At 40.2% G+C, this 17,185-nt stretch overlaps 2 protein-coding genes across 3 annotated transcripts in view; one reads left to right on the top strand and one right to left on the bottom strand.

The window, feature by feature from the left end:
- Positions 1-5,985, top strand: part of lig3 (ligase III, DNA, ATP-dependent) — a 41,252-nt gene extending 35,267 nt beyond the window's left edge. The window contains exon 21 of one of the 2 annotated variants that reach the window (XM_051937380.1): positions 4,171-5,985. In XM_051937380.1, coding sequence (XP_051793340.1) covers positions 4,171-4,404 — 234 coding nt within the window. In that variant the 3' untranslated portion in view covers positions 4,405-5,985. Of the gene's footprint in view, positions 1-1,891; positions 2,757-4,170 lie in introns of those variants that run through there. The other variant, XM_051937381.1, reaches the window with a different exon arrangement.
- Positions 3,927-17,185, bottom strand: part of rad51d (RAD51 paralog D) — a 35,634-nt gene continuing 22,375 nt past the window's right edge. Inside the window, exons 4-11 of the mRNA XM_022189118.2 lie at positions 14,045-14,126; positions 13,710-13,844; positions 12,333-12,428; positions 12,133-12,223; positions 9,256-9,326; positions 8,544-8,711; positions 5,425-5,549; positions 3,927-4,400 (exon numbers count right to left, since the gene is read on the bottom strand). Of these exons, the coding sequence (XP_022044810.1) occupies positions 5,454-5,549; positions 8,544-8,711; positions 9,256-9,326; positions 12,133-12,223; positions 12,333-12,428; positions 13,710-13,844; positions 14,045-14,126 (739 nt within the window). The 3' untranslated portion in view covers positions 3,927-4,400; positions 5,425-5,453. The remainder of the gene's footprint in view (positions 4,401-5,424; positions 5,550-8,543; positions 8,712-9,255; positions 9,327-12,132; positions 12,224-12,332; positions 12,429-13,709; positions 13,845-14,044; positions 14,127-17,185) is intronic.

Raw genomic sequence — 17,185 nt, 5'->3', positions numbered from 1 at the left:
TTCAAAGCACACAGCGCGACTCACATTTCCGGGTTTATTATTACACACAAAAAAAAAGATTCCACAAAAAACGGCCATAATCCAACCTTTTACATCCAGACAACACAAGCCAGTAAACTATTTTGTCCAAAACATGTCCTGAAGTCGGTATAAAATCCCCGAATCGGTCGTTTTCAAGGAAATGCACCTCCCGATGTGCGTCCAATATTCCCCGTATTTTTCGTAATTTTTTTTATTTAAAAATAGAATATTAGCGATTTTTTTGTACTGAAAACGGCTGGAATTGACTGAAGCTTAAAGGGTTAAAGTAATCCTTGGAAAAGTACACAGTCAAAATACCTCAAAAAGTGTTTATTTCCAGCTCTGAAGCTCAGTTTTAAACTCTATTAGTACAGCACAGAACCAACGTTTAGACTCCAGGAAGTGGAAACTAGTTTTTAAATTTTGAAAATGTCAGACTCTTTGTTCAGGTTTATTATTTACAGCTGCCAAATTGCAAATGATCCTGAGGGATTTCTGGATGCTTGGCTCAGTTTCACACCAATCTGATGAAAGACGAGCGACTGCAGCGGCTCAGAAACAATGGCAGACACGATGAAAAGCTGCTCAGAGGGCTAAACTTCAAAAAGTCATCGCTTAAAAAAAAGTCAGTATCGAGGTCGGCAGAGACGCAGACCGAAAACTAAGCAGTGAACTGCCAAGGATCATTTAGCCTCCTAAAAATAAATCGATATGGGCTTAACTGTACACTATATTTAGAAGCTTTTCACTGCTTTACCTTGCCAAGAGACAGACGTTTTCTCAACCGTAGGACTCCTGTGGACTATATTATACTGCTGGACTAACAGTGTTTCTGCAGTGGACTGTATGGATGTACACACTACTGTTCACTTAGAAATTACACATGTAGTCGCTACTTTTTTCATAGGTTTTGAACCATGAGGCTTATTGAAAGGTGCGGCTGTTCTGTGGATTTTTCTTCCACCGCTAGGAGCGCTCTAACCGGAATTAGAACCAAAACAAAAAATCAATGCAACGAAGAATACGCTACTTTTTCTTTAGCAGATAGAACACGGATGACAAATTACAAACTGTTAATTATTTTCAAATCCTCGCCCCTTCATCATGGAACCCACACGAAGAAGTTCGTATGATGCAAGTTTTAAGTTGAAGGCCATCGATCTTGCTATCCAGGAAGGAAACCGCGCTGCTGCACGCAAGCTTAGCGTCAATGAATCTATGGTGAGACGTTGGAGGTGGCAGCGGGAAGAGCTCATGCAATGCCAAAAGTCGAAAAAAGCTTTTAGAGGACATAAAAGCAGGTGGCCTGAACTTGAAAATGTCCTGGAGGACTGGGTGAACACACAGAGAGCAGGTGGCCGAGGTGTATCCACTGTACAGATCCGACTTAAAGCCAAAACAATCGCCTGCAAAATGAATATTGAAGATTTCAAAGCGGGGCTGTCACGGTGTTTCAGATTTATGAAATGTAAAAACCTGTCCATCAGGACACGGAACACTCTCTGTCAGCAACTCCCCCCTGACTATCAGGAAAAATTAAAAACTTCCACAAATTCGTTGAAACAAAGATACAAGAACACTCCATCGGACCAGACGACATCACAAATATGGATGAAGTACCTTTGACGTTTGATCTGCCTCTGACCAGGACTGTTAACAAGACAGGCGCATCATCCGTGTTGTTGAAAACAACAGGCCACGAGAGGACGCATTTCACCTGCGTTCTGGCATGCACGGCATCCGGACAAAAACTTCCACCACTGGTGATTTTTAAGTGCATAACTATGCCTAAAGAACAACTCCCAAAAGGCATAGTGGTCAAAGTTAACACCAAAGGTCTAATGAAGGAATGATTAACGGAGTGCTACAGCAAGCACCCGGGAGGATTTTTTCACCAGAAAAAGCACTGCTTGTTTTGGATAGCATGAGGGCCCACGTCACAGATTCTGTGAAAGCAGCGATCAAGAAAACAAACTCTGTTCCAGCTGTGATTCCTGGAGGTACAACCAAGTATTTGCAGCCACTTGACATCTGTGTGAATCGGGCATTTAAGGCTGCACTCCGGGTTGAGTGGGAGACTTGAATGACAAGTGGTGAGAAGTCATTCACAAAAACCGGCCGCATGCGAAAAGCATCCTTTTCTGATGTCTGTCGGTGGATCCTAACAGCGTGGAGTGCTGTGAAAGAATCCACCATCACCAACGGGTTCCGAAAGGCTGGACTGCTACGCAAAGAGAGCGGCGCACCTTCAGAGCCAACTTCACCGGAGGATGATGGTGACATGGAGAGCGAGAGAGATGGAGACAGATGTGACGGAGCGCTTCTGAGGTTGTTCAACTCCGACACTGAAGAGGACGACTTCATGGGTTTCAGCGAAGATGAGTAAAGTGACTTGTGATTTCAAACACAGGAGAAATGAAGATAAACATATACTGGTTATTTTCTCTTGGTTCTGTTCTGTTTTAATCAGCAAAGTTGCTGCCGAGTTAAAAGGCACTGTTAGGAAAGAATCTGTTCTGGTACATACATGTACATTTACAGTTCAAAATCGTTCTGTACATATAGTAAATATCTCATTTTTCAACATAGATATCTGCGGCTTATACAAAGGTGCGGCTTGTATATATTTTTTTTATTATTTAAAAAAAAAAATAGAGCAGATGCGGCTTATGTACAGGTCCGGCTTATAGTCCAGAAAATATATATATATATATATATATGTAAACAAGAAAGTATAAAAATCATAGGCAAAAACTAGATATCTAGACACATTAATTTCTAGATGTACTCTACCGTTCAAAAGTTTGGGCTCACTTACAAATGTCCTTATTTTTGAGATAACATTAAATGAATCAGAAATACAGTGTAGACATTGTTCATGTGGTAAATGACTATTCTATACCTCCATAGGGGTACAGAGGAACATTTCCAGCAACCATCACTCCTGTGTTCTAATGCTACATTGTGTTAGCTAATGGTGTTGAAAAGCTCATTGAGGATTAGAAAACCCTTGTGCAGTTATGTTAGCACAGGAACCTGTTAAAGTAAAGAACTAAGAGTGTTCTAAATGTAGTGTACATCTCCATTAAAACATTCTCTTCTTTTAAGGTGTTTAAAATGTTTTGCAGCACATTGTTTGACCACTTCCTGTTTGCTTCTTTAAAATGAAGGCGTGCCAACCATCATCTACCGACTACAGATAATTACCTCATTCAGCACCACTTCACAGTAACTAAACTCTCTTTAACCAGCCTGCAGTGGTTTTTGGAGATAAAGTGAGAGCTCCTGAAAACTGGCCACGCTTCAAAACTGAGCTAAGATGTCGATGAGATGGTTTGAGTTTTCTGAAGTCGTTTTCTTTTCCAAATAGTTTTAACTAACCTGAAGGTTTGATTTTCTTGCCAATTTTAGTGCAGTCTTAGCAGCCACTGCAGTGTAATCTAAGCTAACCATTCAGAGCTGTGAAAATAAAAGATGGATGAAGCCACCAGCTGTCTTCAGTGACGGTAAAGTGGTGTATAGTTGGTATACTCCTTCAACAATGAGCCAACTGAATACATTTTAGTATCATCAATGTGACAGTGGACTGGGTTTTCCTGTTACATTGTTGATGTTTTACATTTTCTGGTAACAGGAGAATGTTTAATCTAGAGTTGCAACGAATAATCAATTAGTTGTCAACTGTAAAATTAATCCGTTTTAGTCATTTTTAGAGAAAATCAACAGCAGCATTCAGCTTCTTAAGTTTGAATTTGTTCCCATTTCTTGACCCCTCTGGGGCAGTAAACTGAATATCTTAACATTTAACAACATTATCCTGGACTTCGGTGAACACTCGTGAACATTTTCTAGCTTTTTACAGACCAAACTTGGTTAATTGAAAAAATAATCAGTGACAAAAACCATTGTAGTTTACAGCTCTATTTTAATCTAAACATTTGACAGGATACATTATTAATTAGATATTTCAGAGAATTTGTCAAAACTCTACAAAGATGTGTCCAGTTTAGTGTTTTCTCATCATCACAGGATATTTCCTCCTGTGACTGTTATGCAGTCTGAACAGTACTTAAAACCAGAGCACTTCGCTGTGATTCGGAACTCTTGAGAGCGTCTCCTCTCCTGACCTTCCTTTTGTTTCCCCTGCAGACGCTGCTGGACATCTTCAGCGGAGTGAAGCTCTTCCTGCCCGCCTCGGTGCAGGACTTTGACAAACTGAGGCGGTACTTTGTGGCGTACGACGGGGACCTCGTTCCGGACTACGACGCCGCCTCGGCCACGCACACGCTGGCCAAACCCGACGAGGACAGTCAGGCCCAGAGAGTGTCACCCAGCTGGATCTGGGAATGTATCCGCAAGAGGCGCCTCGTAGCTCCCTGCTAATAAAGGACAGACAGAAGGAAAACACATTTCATACTCTGAGTTTCCTAATCACACGTATCTGTGTTAAACTACACCGTTTTTCATTGTCTGTTTCATTTGGTTGAATCACTGCGACACCAAACAGTGTCCATATTTTTAGTTTCCACGGCTCTCAGGTCATTTTTATTTATCCCCATCGAGTGTTTTTTGCTTTTCTCCTCACAAACCAACAGGAGCAGCATACTTTACGTTTTTAATATGTGGTGATAGTCGGCCAATCTCCTGATGGTGTTTTTGATGAAATGAGGTCTCTTATGTATTGGTAGAACTTTTGTAAGAAATCTAGAAAAGTAGTTAAATCCATTCAGTAAATCATGAAATGCATTTTTCACATGAATCACTGGGCGTACTAAACCGAATCAAGAGAGGGGCTTTTAATCAGCGCTGGGCACTACCTTTTACTGCCGGAGTGGAACATTTTGTGAGGTATTAAACGTCAGCTGGTGAACTGAAAACACACTAATCTGTCTGCCACTGGGAATAAACAAAATGCTGATGAAGATCATAAAAATGTCTCGCTAACATTTCACTTTCATTCATTCGTGCCTTGGATTGCTGCTGTAAAAACAATGTCCTCGCAAATCAGTGAATGGATTTCTTATTGCATAACCGCCGCCTTCCCAAGCTGTGCGGATGATTCTGGAGAGCACTGCACATGTTCCACATTTCACAAAGATCACATGAGTGGAATCAGTCGTTTTAAAAGGCTTTGCTCCAGAGACTCTTCCCACAATCCAATGCTTCTCAGAATGGCTTTCCCTGGGATACTTCAGGATATGAAGTGGCTTAATTAAATGAACCTAGAGCAAAATCCACATCAAACCTCAAAGATTCACACCAGAAAGGACTTTTCTTGCCTCTCCTTTTCGAAAGGTGAGAAGTCTTAATGTGAACGCTGCAGTATCTAAATTTGTGATTTTCGAGGCTAAAACCCGCAGCAGCAGTCATTCTGATTGGAAGAACGTTTACACATGAACTTACACTTCTGCGGAGGATTACCGTCGCTCTCGTCAGGAATCTGTCTCATCCAGCTTCCTCTTTCTCGAGGACTCTTCTTCGGAGCGACTCCACCACCGCAAGTCAAATTCTGCTTTGATGTGACAGGGCTGTGAAGTGGAGCAGATGACGGTGTTGATTTAGGCTCCAGTTAAACACAACTCTGCCGCAGCTCGCTCTGTTTCATCTGACAGACCTCTTCTTTAACGCCGGAAGAGAAAACATACAGTTAATGCCTCTAACCCCGACCCTATGTTCAGTAGTAAGAAGCCAAAAAAAGCTGTTTAGAGCTAATTCAGTACAAAATTGGGGCTCACAGAGCATCTCGCTGTATCCATGGCAACATTTCTCCCTATTATTGCTGCACAAAAACCACATGAAGAAGTCGAAACCTTCCCGGTCAAACAAAGCAGACAATTTGAATATCAAAATCAAGTTTGGTCTGTGACCAGCTTCCTCATTTCCTGTTTTTGACTTCCTGAAAGAACAAAAAACAAGCTGTTCCATGATGCATAAATGAATAATAAAATAACTGTTCTGTCTTTTTCCCATTCTCAATTCAATATGAAAAGAAAGAATGAGTGATACACGGATGACAAAGCCTTAATGTGAAGCACTGCGTGGTTTGTATTAAAACCGCTGGTATGTACAGGCTGCAGCAGGCTTTCCTTTAATACCGAGAACGCACAGATAAGTGGGAGAATAAAAGTCTATTATGGCAAAGAAAAAAAACTAATACCAATTCAGGCTTTTTGTGAGCAGTAACCTTGGTTCATCCTTTCACAGATAACTGTTTGAAAATACCAACTTCCTTCGTTAATCCTGTAAAAGTAAACTAAGCATTTGTAGAAGCTAAATCAGTCAAACTTTAGAGCGCATTCAGGCTTTTCCATTTTGTCCCATCTTCTAGACAGACAAGTGTTCATATCTGTCATGTGCTGTTGAGCACATTTGTCGCTATTTTCAGGTTCAGCCTGTCTTCAGAAATATGAATGATGCTAAATAGTGACAGATCGATTATCCCGGCAAATGTTTGCCATTTTTCTGATTATGGATATAGAGCTTAACTGGCAATTGATATTTGTAACTGGCCAGTGGGGTGGCCAGCAGATTTGAAAGGGGTGGCCGCGGCCACTCTCGGCCACCACCTGGTGGCGCCATTGTTTACAGGAGGTCGTGAAAAACACTACAGAGCAGCTTTCTTTGAAAAAAAATCATCATGAATTTTGTCCAAAAAAACGTCATAGTATAGCATGTCAAAAAAGGGGATTTTTTTCAACATGTCTTAAAACATGCCATATGATGAAATAATGTAAAGTAGGCCATGAAAAACACTATTGAGCAGTTTTCTTTGAAGAAAGAAATCATCATGAATTTTGTCCAAAAAAAGCGCCATAGTATAGTATGTTGAAAAAAAAAAGGTGATTTTTTTTTCAACATATCTCAAAAACATGCCATATGATGAAACATCAGCAGTAAGGTAGCTTCTCTTACTGTGGTTAAGGCTACGCTAACAGCGAGCAGCTAAGTTAAAATTCTGCCACAGATCAACCTGAAACAAAGTCTGCAAAACAAAAATCAATAACACTTTACAGATATAAACCTTATTGGAAAATAAAAGCAATAGAACAGTGAAAGAGACACACTTTATACAGTTCATTTTGAGTAGGGATAGATTGATTATTATGGCCAACATTTGGCATTGTCCTGATTATTGGCGTCTGTATTTTTATTGACCGTTTATTGATAAATTAAATACTTCAGGTCTGATGCGGCCTCCTATATTCATCTGTTTCACTCTGTGGTCTCAGAAATGCCTCTCAAACTGAACAAGAAACACAAGTCAGGAAGCTAGCTTCTCTCACAGTGGCTAATGCTATGCTAAACGCTGGCAGGTAAGTTAGAGGCAGCCACAGACTGACCTGAAACAGAGTCTGGAAAACCAAAATTAACAATGCTTTAAAGATATGGACCTTGGTGGTGATGAAAGTGATAAAACTTAAAGACTAAGAAAATAGAGAAGAACAGCAGGACACAAAGTGATCAATCGATCCAACGGTAACAGAGAAGAGCCTAATTTATTCATTCCTATCTGAAGTTGTTTAAATCAATCCACTGGCCTTTAAGAAAGTTCCTTGAAGATGTTTCACCTCTCATCCAAGAGGCTTCTTCAGTTCTGGTGGTGGTTGGTGTTGCCTCAGCTTTTAAACCTCTGTGAGGTGTGTTCAGGGCTATTATTCCAACGACTGATACCAAAACTCATCTGACTACTCAACGATGGTCGTTGTGAGTATCGGTGGGGGTCGTTGAAACGCACAGATGTCACTGAGCCCTCGTGTGCTAATGGTGGTCATTAGCATGAGTCTGCTGAGTAGTTCTTTTGGGGAGTTTTGAAAGGACCTGATTGTAAATCGGCCCAGGGGGTGGTCTGCGACATCATCTTTCGGATAACCATGACCTGGATGAATGAGAACCTACACAGACATTTATTCATTCCTATTTCTATTTTACATACTTACAGTCACAATTACTATCGAAGAAGCCTCGTTATTAATGACAGCTTCTGTGCTATCACATGCTGTTAAAATATTCAGTGTAATTTTAGAATAAGTCTAATTCCTGGGTAGGTTTTCTGTGGTACAGACAAGAAAGAACCTAGGTTGCCAATGAAATCCCAATGTGAGGGATAATCTCCTTTTTCCTCAATATTTGTGCAATACTTCTGTCTCTGAAACAGGAAATGCTCTTCTAAGATGCAATTTTACATAGAATTTTTTGCACAAAGCTGTAACGTTGAATACATTTTTTTTCCCCTGTTGGTCGTTCTTCATCGCAAATAATCAGCATCAGCCCCATAAAAACCCCATACTGATCAATCAGTAATGATAAGACTGCTATTTTCCCTCTCAAATGTCCTGCTGGAAGATATTTTAAGGGAAATAAAGAGCTTCTTCATCAAACCAGACCTGTCTTAAAAAGGCCAAACACCAATTCAAAGTCTCCATTTTAACAAGATGTTTTGACAACAATAAACCCCACCCCACCCCTCCTGACAGAATCAGCAGAGAGCTGCATGATGTGCGCGTCGATGCTGTTCGTCGTACCTGTCTGGAAGACTTGATCAGCGTAGCAGAGCGCAAACCGGACGGGCTGACAGCAGCGGACGGCTCTGCTCGCTCCAGCAGGATCCTGGTTCTGGGGATGTGACTCCACGAAGCGCCGAGGCCCGGCTGCACTTCCCCGCTGCCACTTCTCGTTACATGGTTTGTTACCTGCGGGCCCAGACACCGACATATTTGCTTTTTTTTCCTTCCCCCTCTTCCTCCTCCTCCTCCTCTCTCAGGGGATTATCACACCGTTTCTTCATTCTGTTTTATGGTTTAGTACAGCTTGCCAGAGATAATACAAGCTTTAGAGGGGAGGAAAAAAAACATAAGTGGGACAGCCAGATTGTCCCACTTTTAATCAAACGGGACATCAAACAGGTCATCAAATTATCTTTATCTCACTTCAAATAAACTCATGAAGGCAAATTGTCTTTGGTGGAAGCTTTCTTACTGGGATTAGTTCCATTTTTTTGTTTTAAGCATACCTCCAGTTACCTGAACTAAAAGTTTGTTTTTTACTAAACTGAGTAACCTTTAGCTGCTTGCTTGCTTGGTTTCTCACCCCAAACAAAAGGTGAGACAACGTTTGGTTTTCATTTCAGGTCTTAAAGTAGTAACAAGAAGAAGTGGCTGGTGGAGGGTTTGGATTGACACTAGAGATGCTTCTTGCATTCAGAGCAGAGCACATCAAGGACTGTGTCATCCTTACCAAAGCAGCAACGTTGAAGTCCTTTGCCATCGTCTTAAGAACTCCTGCCACTTGTATCATCAAGGACATGCCTGCAGGCACAGGAGTTGCAGAGAGGTAAGTCCATGTATAGAATACTCTCAGTGTCTTTCAACGGTATTTTCTGAGCAATTTAGCTCGAGATACAGATATTATTGTGATATAGAAATGTCTTTAACAATCTCGCCAATGCAAATCAACATTTTTTTTACTATTTAGAGCAGACATCATGAGTGAAATAAGTAGCCATGGTTGAGGGTTTTTCGCCTTATAACTGCGGTGCACTGATGACCGTCTCCAAAACGTGGATCCAGGGTTTTGTATGTCACAAATCTTAGGAACCAATCAGCTTACAGGAGGTCGTGAAAAACACTACAGAGCAGTTTTCTTTGAAGATAAAAATCATGAATTTTGTCCAAAAAAACGCCATAGTATAGTATGTCGAAAAAAGGCGATTTTTTTTCAACATGTCGTTAAAAAATGCCAAATGATGTGACTTTCTGCATCTTTTTTCTTCTTCAGAATCAGTTTCCTGTTCAAATATACACAGGTGAAAAAAATGGTTCACTTTGGATGTGCTGTTCTCAAAAATCTACGGCTTGTGCTGTATGAAGCTGTAGAACTCCAACATTTACAGCCACAAAAGGGTTGTTTTCATGAACTTAAAATATGTAACGTTGATGAACACGGATGAGTTTGTAAAATCAACAACCGTAGAGGGACTTTAACATAGTTATGGTTGACTGATTTAGTTTTTTAACCACATTTTCGTCAGGCTGCAGGATTAACAGACACCTTGTAGCTCAATCGGCAGGTCAAAATATCTGTTTTTCCAATAGTTATAACCAAATACCCGCAAAACATCGACTTACTCTAGCGTTAATTAGCAAATATTTGTATGCTAACAAGCAAAGCTAAGCGACTAGATATGGTTACTTTGCCTGCTAATTGCTAAACCACTGCATGCTAACGTCAGGCCATGTAGTTCTTCCACAGAGCTGCTAGCATGTCTGCTCATCTGAGTCTCATCTCATTACTACATACACACTGTACTTTAGATTCAAGTACATACAAAATTTATAGTGTAGTTTTGTTTGCGAGAAGTTGCAGTTAGTATGCAAAGAAACTACTTCATGATATAAGGCTAACTGGAAAGTATAAAATATGCAACACATGCGCTGCTCAAAGGGAATTAAACTGCAGTTCAGTGTCTTGACTTGAAACAGAGCAGGCAAAATAGTACTTACCGCTTGTTTTCTGCCTAATTTTGGCACATCTGTGTTTCTGATTTATTCTGTACTGCCTTTATGCTTCTTTTTTCTCCTTGGAGCTGCTGTAATGGTGAACTTTCCCCAATGTGGGATCAATAAAGTGTATCTGATCTTCTTTCTAATGTGCCAAAAAACCTGCTTCAATTATCAGATTCATGACCTCCAAATATTGCTCTGTGCTTTAACTGAAGAGATTCCCCAAATTTTTACCTGTTGTCCAGCAGCAACAGGTAGCATCTTCATGTTCTGTGATGTTCAGTGTGTACTGTCTGCTCAGAATGATCAAATGTGATCCAAGGCAGCCACTTTAATCAGCCAAGACTGACTGATTGTGCCATATGTACAATGTCTATCTAGTTTCGTTAAAGAACAGAACACACAATAAGGTGTTTGGGGTAGTTAGCAAACAGTGTCATCACACAGTTTTTCTAGTAGAGCAGCTCAGACTCCATTGTCAACACTGTCAGCTCTGTCTGCAGCACTGTAAGCTGCTTATTTCTTTGTGATTGTGTTTATGCTGCTGGAAAGTTAAAAAAACAATGACCATGACGCTTTCCTTTTTAAAGACTGCTCTAATGTAATGTATATAAAGTACATCAGCTGATATACTGACATCAGCATCCACCCCAAAAGGTCAGAAAATGACCCAAAAAATGCCAACAATTTTGCATCTTTATTGTAAATATCAGCAATTTTTGCCCCTTGTTTCTTCGACCAGCACGATTTGCACATTTATTGCATGTTTATTTGTACAATACTTTCATTATCCATCCATCCATCCATCATCTACAATATCTTCTACCAAACTGAGCCCATTCTTTGTCTTTTTCCTCCAGTTTGGAGAAAGTCTGAATTGATTTTGCCACAATGCTGTCTCCATTGTGTTTTCGTGTTATGTTTTATTCGCTTTGCTTTTTGTATTCCACTGGACCTGCTCTGCTGTGGAGAAAACGAGAACCCTCCATTGGAAAATAACTGCATTTTTCTGTAAACAAACTCCTCTGATCTCCCGCTGGAGCCGGTCAGGTGTTGATTTATTCATGAATAAATGAGTTGCTGGTTGCTCTGCATACACAAGTGGAGTTTCTTTAAAGTGTCTGTAGCTTTCACCAACAAAAAATATATAATTAGCTCTCTTTTTGGACATTGTAAGCTTGAGTTATGTTGTTGCGTTCATTCATTTGTATTTTAGATCAACCGTTGATTTGCATCCTGCTTCTCTGAGTAACTGTTTAATTAGAATACAGTTTTGAAACCTTCTACAAACCAACTGTTGGAAGTAAAGTTGAACAAAGTGCTCTTGGATTAAAAGCTTCAGTTATGTTGACTCTCAAAAGGTCAGCCTCCAGTTTAAGCAGATTCACAGTTATTAGAAACAAGTCTACTTATATCTGAGCTCCTAATGTATCTGCAGTGGGTTTGAGCAAATATTCCGGTGTTATTTTTACACGTGGTTGTGATTGGATGCAGCTCGGATGTCGTGCTTGGAACCCTGTTGTGATATTTATTTTACGGATTTGTGGCTGCAGGTGTAAACACAGACTCAGGTATGATTGACTATGACGGACTTAGCAGAAAGAGATATCACCTTCATTGTGTTTGCCTCCCAGTAGCGGAGAGATAACGGCAGACACCGAGTCCACGATCACCGCCTTGACAGAGCCGCCGCCAACAGACGCCTAATGCCAAATGTGACAAAATCAGATTGCCCAAAATCAAAGGTTTTTCAAGGACTCTCGCAAGATTTCGAGTGTATTTTATGCAAAAGACAATGAAAACACAACAAACCTGCTGAAGGCCGCCACTGCGAAGGCCGTACAGACAGTCGAGCAAAGAGTAGACGTCAAACAAACGGAAGATTTGGATCCTCTGTAGAGCTGCCATCTGTAAGGTTAATAGTTCTTGTTTCAAATCATTTAAAATCACATCATGTAGTACAGGGGTGTCAAACATATTTATCGTTATTCAACCAGGAAGTCCCACTGAGATTAGAAATCTGTTTTATAAGGGAGACCTGGCCAAGGTAACAGGAAAACAAGATTTTAAAGTGATATAAAACAGACACGATGCACAGGTAAACAACAAACAGTAAAACAAATGGACAGCTGTTCAACGACCTCTCAAGAAAACCATCAGCATTCCTCCTCCACTCTTAAACTCATGTGAAGGTTTCTAACTTCAGAGTTTTTTGAAGATTAGGGGTGTCAAACCTACGGCTCACGGGCCAAAGCCGGCCCACCAGAGGGTCCAATCCGGCCTCAGGGAGGACTTTGCAAAGAGTAAAAAAGATGTCAAGTTTTGGGAGCAAATTACACAGTGAGTAAAGCTACTGAATGGAAAATGCTGCTTCAGATACATCCTGTGATCTGATAGGCGTAATGTGTAAATGATAAACTGAGGCATAATACCGATAAAAGTTCGCATTACAGTTCAGGCCAAAAGTTTGGAAGCAACTTCAAGTTTCTGTTCAGAATGCCTCTCTTAAAAACCAGCACGAATTCTATAGATTCTGGGATGCATTTACTGCAGACTTTGCTTTCATTGATGTGCACCATTTCCCTCTAATTTAGCTTCAGGTATACATTGACGTTACCAGACATTTGCTGAATAAATTGTAACAAGAAAAAGGAAGGGCTTAAGTTTTAGTGTTAAGAAGATTCACAAGAATCAACTTCAGTGCAGAAGTAAAAAAAAACAACAACAAAAAACAATGCATTATTCACTTTAGATCTTTGGCTTTTAAGAGTGTGCAGACAAAATCCCAATACATCTCAACTGTGTCCAGATCTCTACAACTACTACAGTAAGAAACAAATACCTGATAATTATAGTAAAAATCTATTCTGATGTGTGACTCTTCATATAATGTTTATTTGTTTACAAAGTACAACAATGAAACTATGATCTTGGTTCCACACTTTTGGCCTGGAGTGCATTTTTCTTGAGAAATTTCAGGTTCTTCATCATGTTTCATTAAAAAGACAGTTCACTAATTGTGAGCATTTTCAGAATGTACTTTTTTGTACTAAAACAAAGAGAAAAATGAGTTATTTGTAGGTTACTGTGCTATGATTTCACTGGTCCACTTCAGAGCTTATTAGCTCTATGGATCCTGAACTAAAAAGACTTTGACACCTCTGATAGTTTAGATTTCTGTCATCTCACCTGCTCTTCTGTGTTGCTTGTTTCAGTCTGCAGCATTTCGAGCAGGCGGCCGGCAGTCAGCCCTCCTGTTGTGTCGATATAAACCACACTCTGTTTCAGCTGGTAAGAAATGTGCACCGCAACCCCAAAGCACACCTGGAAGGCACGGAGAGCGTGCGGGGAATAGTTAAGAGACAGCACGGACAATTTGTGTTGGTTAAACAATAACTCAGAGAAGTATCATTTCAGCCCGAGCGCATTTCTTATTCTACAGGAGAAGAGGGAATTCTAAAAAGGGAGAATTTATGAGGCTGAAATTATCAGTGATGGAGAGGGGGAAGCTAGGAAATGTTCACCTGAGATTTGCCACTTCCTGGGCCTCCTGACAGCTCCGTTATCTCTCCAGTATACAAGCCAGAATCCAGCAGTTTATCTAAGCTGCAAGAAACAAGGCGCAATTCATTACTCACAACTGCCATCCCATGTAATAAACCATTAAGTCCAAGTGCAAACGCAGAGCCAACAGAAACTGCAGCTGGGTAAGCACAACACAAACCAGACTATCCTTAACATGTTTGGCCAGTTGGTGATTTCAGTAGGTGTGGGATTGTTTCTTATTAAGCTCGACCACTGGCTGTATCTTTCCAGTTAAATCTGAATAAATTTGCAGATACCAGAAACATTTTTGAAGGGTGGGTTTGCATGTTGGCCTTAATGAGTATACAAGTTTTTAGTTGTGGCACATCTAATAGTACTGAGGATCTATAGAGCCAATTCAAATTTGATTAAATTTAAATCCAAATTTAAACAGAATGTAGATTTCCCACAGTCTTTTATGTCAATTACAAAACATTTTACACCATCACAATACAGTTCATCAACACAAGTTTAGGACATTTCACACAGACATATTAGAGACACACAATAACGCTGCCATCACTGTACAAGTGCCTCTTGCTTGAGGTCACTGTGCAAGTATAAAACAGTTTATGGCAGAAGTTTGGTCAGTTTTATTAACTCGTATAAAAGCAAAGGGCGAGCTACAAGCGACCTCCATCAAATGAAATCCAATGTGACCCCACGTGGGAGGAATTTGTTGGCACAAAACAAGAAACCAAGTGGTAGAAAAACAACTCTGGAGCGCTAAGTCGAGGTCAGAACTCCACAGAGAACCTTCAATAGTCACTTCTTAAAGAGCTCATATTATTCTTTGTGGGTTTTTTCCCCCATTTCTTTCAGTGTGCTACAGCAGTTTCTATGCATGTAAGAAGTCTTTTCTGTGGGAAACGTTATTCTATTCCACAGACAGCAGAATTCTTACCTGCCTGAAATGCCTCGTTTAAAGTCCAGGCTTTGTTTCCACGACTTGTTGACATCACCGTGTAACATATTTGTGTAACACCTGACTAGTAGCTGGCTCGGCACACTTTCGAACACAAAAAAAGCCGTTTCCTCGCAGTTTGACACAACTTTTTTAACACATAACATTTACAGTAATTAACCAACGTCTGCTCGCTTTTTTCTAACCAGTTGCTCAATCAGAGCAGACTGGGATTTCAGGGGAGGGGATCGTAAAGTTAAAACAGAGTCTTTCTTTCAGAAGAGACGCAGCAGAAATGTTCAGTGTGAGAAAAATAACACATATTCAAAAAACTGTATTCATCCCGTAGGGGCAGTTCAAGACATGTAGAGGAGCTGCACATGGAATGGCAGCAACAACTGTACAACAGCAGCAGCAGCCATGTGGTCGTTAAAATAGCTGAATGAAAAATGGAATATGCTGAGTTATGAATAAAATATTATACTGACAACAAACAATGTATACAAAGGTACGAAAACGGTTCAGAGGATACATGCAAACTTGCTCTAGTAGACCCCAAAAGAAAAATATTGACCTCTAAATCATTACGTTCTGCCAACATTTTATACAGATTATAAAGATATATATACATCTGAGAGAATAATGCATGAGGAGTTGGATTTTCTGACACACAAGTTCTGCTAAATCTAAACTGAAACATCTAAATAACAAATTTTTTTTTTGGCTTACTATGAAATTCTGTCCACATATAAATGGTTACCCAGCAGAATGAATAGGAAACATCAAAAATATACAGCAGTGTTTAACCACAATTGTCTACTATACTGTACTGAACTAGGGCCTGCAGCGGTTTTTCTAGATAGCAGTGTTGATTTGACTTTTCTAGCTTCAACCATTGCAACAAGACAAGGCAATAGCCAAGACAAAAGCGAGTTTAAAGGCTCTGCAAAATTACCGTTCTCAAGGTCTTTTGACACTCTGATATAAATCATCTGTATCTGCCATCTTTAACACCGTCCTCTTTTTTTTTATTACTTTATCTGTTTCTTCCAGTGTTCTACACGGAGGACAATTACAATAAACTGCCAGCTGAAAGTAGAAGAAACATGCAAATGTCTGAAAGTCCTGCAGCAACAGTCAGAGATAATACTTGAATCGTCTTTATTCTCCGGGAGCATCGAAAGGTCTGTGTGCTGAAGATTTACAGCCTTGTCAGTCTTGTTATGGGTTCTTTGCTGCTGCTCAGGTAAATCTTCCCCAAGTTCCACCTTCATACACCCAAGGCCGTTTAGACGTGACCTCTTCCGGCCCAGTGTATCCGCTCTTTTTATATGTTTCGCACTGCAAGAAACTTAAGCAGTAAATCATCGGAGGTCCATTAACCTCCTATTGAACTGAGCGAACATGGGCTGGATGTGACGGTGGAAATGTGCTTAAAGATGACAGTGGACGAAAGCTTCACCAGCAGCTGTCACTAACATGCAACATTTCTGTGGTTCCTTGATATGACTTCGGTTTGTGAACAACAGCTCTGCCAAGGAAATGCAAACTAGGTGCTTGCAGCTGATCCCGATGTCCACAACTTTTGCTTGAAATACTACAGGGTTATTCCAGCTTCCACTGCAGTCCTCTGGTAAGGCTGCTCAGTCGTATCATTTCTGATGACTAAAATCTTTAAAAAATTCGTAGATCCAGACTCTGAGCTGCATCACTGCCAAATCAAGTCAATTGGTCCTTGTGTCATTTCTGACCTTCCCTGAAAATTTCATCTAAATCCGTTCATCCGTTTTGAGTAATGTTGCTGACGGACAAACAGACAGGCGGACAAACCAACACATAATAAGCATGGGCCTTCTGCTGGACCATCTCTAATCTGTTTGAAAGTGTTTTATCATACACTGTGGGCATTTAAAGCACTATCTGTGAACTTCTATATTCATCTATCAAGTACTTTCCGAGATTTAAAAAAAAAAATTGCCTATCAACCAACTTTCAGCACATTTTTTTTCACATTTTCCATTTCGAGACCATATTTGGATGACAATATATTAAAGATTTCAGCCTGTTTGATGGGATTAAATTTGGAATAAACTTGGCCTTCAAGATCAGTAAATATATATTTACAGCAGTAATTGGTGAAGACTTCAATCTAAAACATCTCTTCCAAAACGCAAAT

Source organism: Acanthochromis polyacanthus, chromosome 17 (assembly GCF_021347895.1).
Source record: "Acanthochromis polyacanthus isolate Apoly-LR-REF ecotype Palm Island chromosome 17, KAUST_Apoly_ChrSc, whole genome shotgun sequence".
In the NCBI taxonomy this organism is placed as follows: domain Eukaryota; kingdom Metazoa; phylum Chordata; class Actinopteri; family Pomacentridae; genus Acanthochromis; species Acanthochromis polyacanthus.
This window is presented reverse-complemented; position numbering and strand designations above follow the sequence as displayed.